This window comes from Hemibagrus wyckioides, linkage group LG27, assembly GCF_019097595.1.
Source record: "Hemibagrus wyckioides isolate EC202008001 linkage group LG27, SWU_Hwy_1.0, whole genome shotgun sequence".
In the NCBI taxonomy this organism is placed as follows: Eukaryota; Metazoa; Chordata; class Actinopteri; order Siluriformes; family Bagridae; genus Hemibagrus; species Hemibagrus wyckioides.
This window is the reverse complement of record NC_080736.1, coordinates 14,601,082-14,610,929: the sequence shown is the minus strand read 5'-3', so window position 1 is coordinate 14,610,929 and position 9,848 is coordinate 14,601,082. Positions and strand designations below refer to the sequence as shown.

Genomic DNA, 9,848 nt, shown 5'->3' with positions numbered 1-9,848 from the left:
TGCGTCGCCATAAAATACCAATTGCGTATTATTATTATTATTATTATTATTATTATTAGTAGTAGTAGTAGTAGTAGTAGTATTAGCATTAGTATTAGCATTAGTATTATCCGTAGGGTATTGTACACTTTTTTTTAAATTTTATCCTTTTTAAACATCCACTTCCGGTGTCGTTGTAGGAAAATGCGATAGTGTTCCATCCTCGGCTCAGAGAGGATCTTTCATGATGAAATGTAATTTTGGATAAACAGCACTATGGAAGTGTTTTTTATTTCCTACTACACATTTTGTTTGTTTTATGAAGATGAGAAGCGCCTGAACATTTCAGAGCCGTGTTTAGCTGCGGTCTAATCTTCCTGATTTCTTTACAGTCTTTCTGCCATAACAATAATGGAAGGAGTTCTGTACAAGTGGACAAATTACATGACAGGTAAGTTCATGAGAGATCAGGATCAGATACTGAGCTGCGTTCAACAGCACTGCGAGCCTCTAATGTACAAATAGTTATAAAAAGCTTTAAAATGCACCGATCATTGAAATATAATACCCTGCTCTTATGATCCAAACAACACACGTCATTTAAGCCTCAGATTCTTTTAAAAACATCTGTCTGTCTGTCTGTCTGTCTCTCTGTCTGTCTGTCTGTCTGTCTGTCTGTCTGTCTATCTATCTATCTATCTATCTATCTCTCTGTCTGTCTGACAATCTATCTATCTATCTATCTATCTATCTATCTATCTGTCTGTCTGTCTGTCTGTCTGTCTGTCTGTCTGTCTATCTATCTGTCTGTCTGTCTGTCTGACTATCTATCTATCTATCTATCTATCTATCTATCTATCTATCTATCTATCTATCTCTCTGTCTGTCTGACAATCTATCTATCTATCTGTCTGTCTGTCTGTCTGTCTGTCTGTCTGTCTGACTATCTATCTGTCTATCTGTCTGTCTGTCTGTCTGTCTGTCTGCCTGTCTGCCTATCATTTAATTGTCAGTAGTTTTATAGGTATCTAAGGGTGTTATTATTAGTACAAATCAGAGTGAAATTTGATATTTTTTGGTTTGTTTTGTCATTTCATGTATTGACTTGAACACATCTGTCTGGGTGTGTATAGGGCTGGAAACACAGTCGTAAAACTCGCTGGGAAAAGTAAACAAACCTTTATCAAGTCTTTATAGAAATCATAAAAAAAATCACCTGATCACAGAGCAGGAGCTCCACTACTTATTTATTTACATATTTTATTTCATCTGTCTAAATCTCCAGAGCATTTCTGCAGCTCTGTCCTGTGGCTCAGTTTAGCAGCTCAAATCTGCAGTAAAAAATGTTGCCTCTTTTAACTAAAATCTACACTGCTTGGTTCACTTCCTGCAGGCGAGTCGATTCCGAGTCGAATCATTTCCTCAGCACTCAAACAGCACCAGAGAGATCAAAACCACACCGAGACAAAGTTGTCAAAATACAGTAAACCCAGCAGGGTTCGACACAAATGAACTACGTTCATTATTTTTATGTTTATTTTTGTTGTATTGTAGGATGGCAGCCACGCTGGTTTGTGCTGAACAACGGAATCATTTCGTATTACGACTCCCAAGATAATGTGTGCAAAGGCAGCAAGGGCAGCATAAAGATGTCAGTGTGTGAAATTAAAGGTACAGCACTTTAAACAATCGTGGATACTTTTGATTATATACGCTACATGAAATAAACATCATAAATGTTAAGCATAAGACGGTTTAATTTGATGTTTATATTACTTTTTTTTATTCTTGTAAAACAGTTCATCCTACTGATAATACCAGACTGGAGCTGATCATACCAGGAGAGCAGCATTTCTACGTGAAGGCTGTAAATGCCGCTGAGAGACAGAAGTGGCTGGTGGCCCTAGGCAGCTCGAAGGCTGGGCTTGCTGACACAAGAACCAAAAAAGAGAGAGGTCTGAGATTCGTTCACGCTTTTGTATGATTCTCTTTATTGGATTGTAAAAAAACAAGATGCTTCTACTCATCTCTTGCAGAATTAACAGAGACCACAGAGTCTTTAAAAACCAAGATGTCAGAACTGCGTCTGTACTGTGACTTGCTCATGCAACAGGTTCACACCATTCATGAGTCAGTGGGGCAGGAGGGAGACCAGTCCGAGGTCAGTCACTGCACACCGTACAAGACTGTTAACATAGTTGCTTTTTTGTGGACTCCCCCACTATGGATTTTAAATGAAGGAAAGATGTTTGGCTTTAATTCAAAGAATTTAACAAAAAATATTGCATTGACTGAGAACTCTAGACATTTTACCCAGAAATACCCTCTATTTTCACAGGCTCAAAAGTAATTGGATAAACTAACATGATTATAAATATAAGGATTATATTCTTCTATTTCAGTCAGTCTAAAACTTATGGGCATCGCCACATGCTGTGTTTCCTCTCTTGAGCTGCTTCCTCTCTTGAGCTGCTCTGTTTGTTCTGATTCTTTCTTCAGTAAGTGAAAAGCGAGCTCAATGGCGTTGAGGTCAGTTGACTGTCTCGGCCATATAAGAGCAGTCCATTTCTTTGCCTTAAGAAGCTCCTGGACTGCTTTCGTGGTATGTTTTGGGTCATTATCTATCTGCACTGTGAAGTGCATCCCCTGTCCTGTCAGTTGTGCAGCATTCTCATTGCCTCTGAGAAGAAATTACAGCAGCTCTAATACACACAATTCATCCTGCTGCTTCTATCAGCAGTTCCATCATCAATTCACACCAGGACCTAGTTTTTTGGTGCATTTCATATATGCTCATGTCATAACACTGCCTTTATATTTGAATGCATTGGATCATGAGACCTTCCTTTTTTCACCAATAGCTTAGTTTCATTTCCCTAAAAAAATCTTGTACCAGTGTTTTGTTTTTTTTTTAAAAAAGATGTTTTGTAACCAAGTCAGCTCCGGTCTTTCAGATCTTGAGTGGAACCATTGGTTTGCATGTTGAGATAAAACCTCCATATTTATATGCATGAAGGCATCTCTTGATTGTTGACCTTGACAATGATATGTTTACATCCTCAAGAGTGTTCTTGACTTGGCTAGATGGAGGAGTGAAGAGGTTTTTCTTCTCCATGGATAAAATTCCCAGATCATCCACTTTTCTTGTCTTCTGGGGACTTCCAGGCCTTTTGCCTAATGAATTCTTTCATTGTTCCTGGGAACAGCTACCAAATGCAAGTTCAACACTTAGAATCAATGCCATTTTATCTCCTTAATTTATCATGAAATAATGAGGAAACAGGTCACACCTACTGTCCAGTCCACTTTTAAGTCTGTGAAAACGGAGGTGCAGTTACTTTAATAATTTTGTTAACCCACTTGAATTAAAGCTGAAAAGCAACACTTGTGCCACATTCCTGATTGCTTCATTTGAAGTCCATTCTGGTGGTGTTACAGAGGCAAATGCTTATAGACCCAATTGTATGAAATCCTGTGAGATCATTTGCTTCAAAAATGAGATGCCTAGTTGATTCGGATGTTTGTTTGTTTTTTTCTAGACGAGGAACGAGGCGTCGTCGTTGTTGAGCGCCACGTGTAATACCTTCATTCAGACACTGGAGGAATGTATGAAGATCGCTAATCTGAAGTTCCAGACAGACATGCTGCAGTCGAGTCCTTCCGACCCGCTCATGTCACCCGTCTCCCCGTCTCCTGTCCAGATGGCCAGAGTGAGGAAATCATTTTCTTCAAATTAAATAAGAAAACAGCCTTAATACATTTATACCATGCTGAGAATAATTCTGTTAAATATTCACTGTGAAAAACCTAATCATGTCTCGAATAGATGAAACGCTCCATCAGCCATCCAGGCACGTATAGCTACGACAGGTAACAATATTCTGATACGTACACGATGCACGTTTATTCTGCATGGCTCAGTCTCTGGACACTCAACTGTTCTTTTTTACTCTAGGTCCAGTGCAACGATAGAGCACAGGTCATCACAGAGACGCACACGGACATGCTCAGACACGGAGGCTGTCAGTGACGGAGGCACAGAGGAGATGGAGCGTGAGTCATTGCACACACACACACACACACACTGCACTTCCTCATATGAATTGGTCACAGGACTTTTTTTTTAGATGATATGGCAACATTTTGCTCTTTCCTAAAACCTCTTTACAGACCATTTCTCTGAAACGAATAGTAATAATTCATATGCATCTTTAATTTAGTGTACAAAATTTTTTTAAATACCATTTTAAATTATTAGTGTTTTATGAGCCAGTCAGGGTGCTCATGCTGACCCCAGTGCACTGCTGAAAGTGGCAACAATGGGCACATGAGCATCAGAAATGGACTATGGAGCAATGGAAGAAGGTGGCCTGGTCTGATGAATCGTGTTTGCTTTTACATCACGTGGATGGCCAGGTGCATGTTCGTCACTTACCTGAGGAATACATGGCACCAGGATGCACTATGGGAAGAAGGCAAGTCGGTGGAGGCAGTGTCATGCTTTGTTCAATGTTTTCCTGGGAATCCTTGAGTCCTGCCATCCATGTGGATGTTACTTTGACATGCACCACCTACCTATGCACTGTTGCAGACCATGTACACTCTTTCATGGAAACGGTATTCCCTGATGGCTGTGGTCTCTTTCAGCAGGATAATGCGCCGTGCCACAAAGCAATAATGGATCAGGAATGGTTTGATGAGTACAACGAGTTTGAGGTGTTGACTTGGTGTCCAAATTCCCCAGATCTCAGTCCAATCGAGCGTCTGTGTGATATGCTGGACAAACAAGTCTGATCTATGGAGGCTCCAACTCGCAACTTACAGGACTTAAAGGATCTGCTGCTAACATCTTGGTGCCAAATACCACAGCACACCTTTAGAGATCTAGTAGAATCCTTTCCTTGATGGGTTTAGGGCTGTTTTGGCACCAAAAGGGGGACCAACACAATATTAGGTGGTCATAATAATATGGCTGATTGGTCCTTATAGAAATAATATGGCTGATCTCCTTATAGAAAGCTTCACTCCATTAACAGTGATATATTCTTCTGTTTTTCTTTGTTCAATCAAAGCAAGTTTTTTTTGTCTAATTTTATGTTCTGCAGAGCATCTGCCATGCCAGTCCCTGCGATTGAGCTGATACTATAAAACTGATTACATAATTAATTGTTTTGACAACATCTTATAGTATGTTTTTTTTGGTGATTTTAACTTGTGGAATATATCTGAATAATAATTTTAGGTCATTTTAGTGCATTTGTGATATACTGAAAGTGCAATGGTGAGGTTTAGGGGGCCAAGCACCGAAAGTGCCTCTGCACCCTGTTGTTTTTCTGACCGTTGGGTCAAGTGCTGTCAAATTTGGGACTAATGTGGAAGTAATTTCTTGGTTTTAACTTTTAAATTGTGAGCCCTGTAATGTAAAAGCCTGGGTTGATAAGTTCAACACATAGTATGAATTTAATTTAGGCCTAATTAATTATTTCCTTGGATTTTGTCAAAAGTAAAGTTATGTTTTTCGTTACTCCTCCTACATATTATGCTCAAACAACACTAAACATCGGACATCATCTTCAGTGAAACCTGGACAAAATTTATCAAAAGAATTTTCAGTAAACCAAAGGGTTTGCCCATAATGGGCTAACATACCTGACAGAGAAGCGGCCAGACAGGAAGTGAGGCTGTAAGTGTGGATGGATGAATGGATGGATCAATAGTTAATACAATACAATTAATAGTATAATTAATAAATAGATTAATTCTAAATGATCATCAGTGTTAGATTGTGTGTAAATACATCATATACATAATTATCAATTATTTATTTAATTATGACATGAATAGAATACTTTTGAATCAAAGAGCCATCAAAAAGTCATCATGACATTCAAAACATCTTTTAATAATTTCTTTTTTCACCCCTAAAACAGGTCCTTTGCTGTTGCCCAAAGCCAGTGTAAACGGCGACGCAGCCCCAGTAATTCCCGAAGAGATCGGCATGGGGACGTGTTTAATAATGGAAACGGACACTCCCGAGTCAGACTTGTCGCTCTGAGCTGAGATATTTTTTTTTTTCCCGAAGGTACCCGAGCCGGAGGAAACACGCCGACGTGCAGCTACTGTTTGCAGCTCCGCATTACTGATCTTTAGGAAGTATTATTTCTCTCAGTGAAGAATTTCATTGCACTTTAACATTTAAGGAAATGGCAGAAAACAAATTTTGAATGTTTGTATGCCCCCCCCCAAAGTCGTTTTATTTTAGTTTTCCAGATGAATGTTGTTTGGTTTGTGAATGATGAAGAGTACAGAAATCCACTTTGGATTTCATAAGTGACGTGTAGCCTTCTTTTTTTTTGGTATTATTTTGGAGAGAACCTTGATGAGTAAGGTTTTAGTTACAGTGCCAAGTGAGTGGCGATACTGTGAGTGCATTAAAGGGTAATTCTACCTTTTTTTCCTTCAAAGTTTCTGTATAATCTGCTGAGTGGGAATTCAACACTGAAAACTAAAATCTTACATGTATGCCTGGCTGTTTTTTTTGTTTTTTTTAACAATAATTCTAAATCTTTAGATTCAGAGACACAGGGTCAAAACCATGCCAGGCGTTGGTGTTGATTATGTAGCATATAACTTGGTAAATTACACGCTGCAGATAGTCGTGGAAAAATGATGACCAAATAGCGAAATATTTCCGATTTGCCACAATAAATTTCAACAAATAAATCTGCACTTTAATCTCTCTAACTGAGCAAATTATGCTGACATTTTGAAAAATCAGTGGAATTTCCCTTTATTTCTTTTTTTTTTTTTTTTTTGCTTTGTTGTGCACTTGGCATGCTTCAGTGTTTACTCAGTTATTATGCAAATACACCTTTTTTTTGTATTTATTACATTGCCAGATTTTCCCCACTATTTACCATTTATCATTTTGCCTTAAAATCAATTTGTTGCATGGAGGATGTGTTGATATATTATGTCTGAAAAAAATTGCATAAAAAATAAATTGTATGATTTTATTTTTTATCTTTTATCTAAGATGTACGTGTACATGACGTTACTGCTGAACATCCTGCCTGAGAATGAAGCTGAGAGAGTGAACTGCACATTTTTTACCACAACTTTAACCCCAGATCTTCATTAAACCCCAGAACTTCATTAAATATTGCCTGATGCCATATTTACTTATTAGATTATCAGTTCTGGATTAGAATTTTTCCCACAAAACAAAAAGGACAAGGATAATTGAAATGGTTACGTGACAATATGAAGAGGTTCATAATTGCAAGAATTTCAGAATAAATCTATTTTTGAACCAATCCTCCACTTTATGTAAAGCTCAGCTAAAGGAGAACAGAAACAGAAAGATGCCATCACACATGATTTTCCTTCCTTGAACTTTTCTATTTCCTTTTCTTTTATGATTTTGTAATATTTAGTAAAGCACTCTTACCGCAGCTCAGAGAGAATAAATAAAGTGGATTTGGAGCAGTGTACTTTTTGTGGATTTTTTTTCTTCTTTCCTTTTTTAATTCTCATCCCTAAACTGCTCAACATATGACTTGCATATTCCTTATTTCATTATTTATTGATTTTATTTTTTATTTTCATTTAAGGTTGTAGAACATCTGCAAAACAAACTAGTCCCTTTTATTACCTACATTGTAAAACATACAATGACTGTTTTTATGATTTATGGTAGTTGTTAGAGTCCCTGATAGATGAAGAGCTGGTGGTGGTGGGGGGTGGTTGTTGGTCTTAAAAACTTTTAACAGGATAATCAGTGTAAATTATTATTATTTTGAATTCTAGGAAACATATGTGCATATGTAGCTTCTAAACAGCAGTGAACATAGCATCTATGTAATTGTAAACTAATAGCAATTTCTCACGCTCTTCCTGTCCAAAGGTTTACATCCCCCGCCTTCTAAGAGTCTAACAGCATGACTTGGCAATATTTTCTAACTCTTTCTTGTAAAAACCTTCTAGATTCTTTCATGGTGTTTTAGCCTGTTTCAGGTTTCTATTCAAAAACATGGATCTTCTTTGGGTTAAGTCATTCCTTTGTTGATTTGGATGTATGCTTTGGGTTGTAGACATGCTAAAAGGAGAATTCCCCAGTTCTGGTTGAAGAAAAGTAGTTTGACGTTGTGGTGCCACCAACACCATGCTTCACTGTTTGTACTGTATTCATTCACCCAAACATACATTATGGAAGTCAAAGTTTAACACCAGTCTCACATTTCAGCACATTTTGCCACATTTCACGTTTCACGTTTCAGTGATTGTAGGTATGCTTGTCTAGGCACGATACTCCATAGACCTGACGTGAAAAATACAAGGAATTGCTGTCACATGACTAGAGAAATCAGTCACAATGCTAATAATAATAATAATAATAATAATAATAATAATAATGCATTGGAACTGAGCAACTGAATAAATTTATCATATTTTAAATGAAGTTCTTATTAAGGATGTTGATGTTGTTATAAAGGATTTCACTCAATCATGTTGAAGAAAAGTTCCTAAAGAGACAGCCACAGGAAAGAGTTTTAATGTCTCTGTGAGTATAACTGCTTTGATGATATGAAGGTAAGAGAGGCACATGAGCAGCTGTAGAGCGACCTGAGCAACAGGCATCGGCATTCATTAAACACATCTTTGTTGAGCATCATGAATTTTTGCAGCTTATGTAATAGTAATAGTGTACGAGTCCACTCATAATCATATATGAGTGCTGGAAAAGAGTTATGTAGAAGGTGCTGGAAAAAAAATTAATATGCAGGAGCTGGAGGATTTTTCTGAAGAATTGTGGGCGGTTTAACTGCTCAGGACAAACAAAGCACTCATGAGCAACTCTCACAGAAACAGAAAAACAGCGTGTGATCATTCAGGTAACAACTTTGTGTCATTTTAATTATTAACATTTTGCAGATTCTGCAAGGCAAAAGTAAATGTATGATCTCTGCAGTCAGTAATACACAGCAAAAATATATGATGTTTACCTTCTGTCATCTGATTTTTATTAAAAAGAAAAAATACAACAAAAAACACTCTGGGGCACATGGATGATTTCTCTGGAGAGTGATTTGTGCTGTGTTTTCACACGCCACAGGATGCAGGGAGAAAACAGGTGCAAATGAAGCGTGGCCATAGGGCTCATGTATCTCCCAGATGGAGATCCGGTGCTCACAGAGCTGCTGAATCTGGGAGTAATGAGACCTCGATGTGAATGTTTCAGAAATTCAACAGAGGAAAAGCGAAAAGGTTTGTGTAATCAAACAACAGACACTGTTACAGAGAAACACTCTTCATCATATATAGGTTTCAATGAATATACACCGTTCAGGCATAACATTATGACCACTGAGAGGTGCCGTGAATAAGACTGATGATCTCCTCATCATGGCACCTGTTAGTGGGTGGGATATATTAGGCAGCAAGTGAACATTTTGTCCTCAAAGTTGATGTGTTAGAAGCAGGAAAAATGGACAAGCGTAAGGATTTGAGCAAGATTGACAAGGGCCAAATTGTGATGGCTAGACGACTGGATCAGAGCATCTCCAAAACTGCAGCTCTTGTGGGGTGTTCCCAGTCTGCAGTGGTCAGTATCCATCAAAAGTATCCTTTAAGTCTTGTAGTCATCATTTGAGTCCTGATGAGACTTGATGGGTCAGGGCTGTTTTGGCAGCAAAAAGGGGACCAACCCAATATTAGTAAGGTGGTCATAATGTTATGCCTGATTGCTGTATAATGAATGATGACTAAATGTTCAGGAAAAATCACACAAAAAAAGTGAGTGTAAGCATCACTATCCAGGATCACAGCATGATGACCACATGCACAGAAAAAACACCTTTTGAGGTATC

General features: G+C 37.9%; 1 protein-coding gene across 2 annotated transcripts; it reads left to right on the top strand.

The window, feature by feature from the left end:
• Positions 1–15: 15 nt before the first annotated feature.
• Positions 16–7,472, top strand: plekha3 (pleckstrin homology domain containing, family A (phosphoinositide binding specific) member 3). 2 transcript variants are annotated; one of them, XM_058381949.1, is made up of 9 exons: positions 16–233; positions 372–430; positions 1,534–1,650; positions 1,779–1,934; positions 2,016–2,140; positions 3,519–3,689; positions 3,806–3,849; positions 3,935–4,032; positions 5,910–7,472. In XM_058381949.1, the coding sequence occupies exons 2-9, from the start codon at positions 391–393 to the stop codon at positions 6,032–6,034; spliced, it is 876 nt and encodes a 291-aa protein (XP_058237932.1). In that variant the 5' UTR covers positions 16–233; positions 372–390; the 3' UTR covers positions 6,035–7,472. The 2 variants fall into 2 exon arrangements, with proteins under 2 accessions (XP_058237932.1, XP_058237931.1); XM_058381948.1 differs by having other exon boundaries at positions 19–430.
• The last annotated feature ends 2,376 nt before the right edge of the window (positions 7,473–9,848 follow it).

What these genes read in the sequence shown, in the direction of transcription:
- plekha3 (XM_058381949.1), top strand. Translation starts at nt 391, where the DNA reads ATGGAAGGAGTTCTGTACAAGTGGACAAATTACATGACAG. An exon ending in AGGAGGGAGACCAGTCCGAG is followed by an intron (nt 2,141 to 3,518) that starts GTCAGTCACTGC and finishes GTTTTTTTCTAG; the next exon opens with ACGAGGAACGAGGCGTCGTC. An exon ending in CTCCTGTCCAGATGGCCAGA is followed by an intron (nt 3,690 to 3,805) that starts GTGAGGAAATCA and finishes TGTCTCGAATAG; the next exon opens with ATGAAACGCTCCATCAGCCA.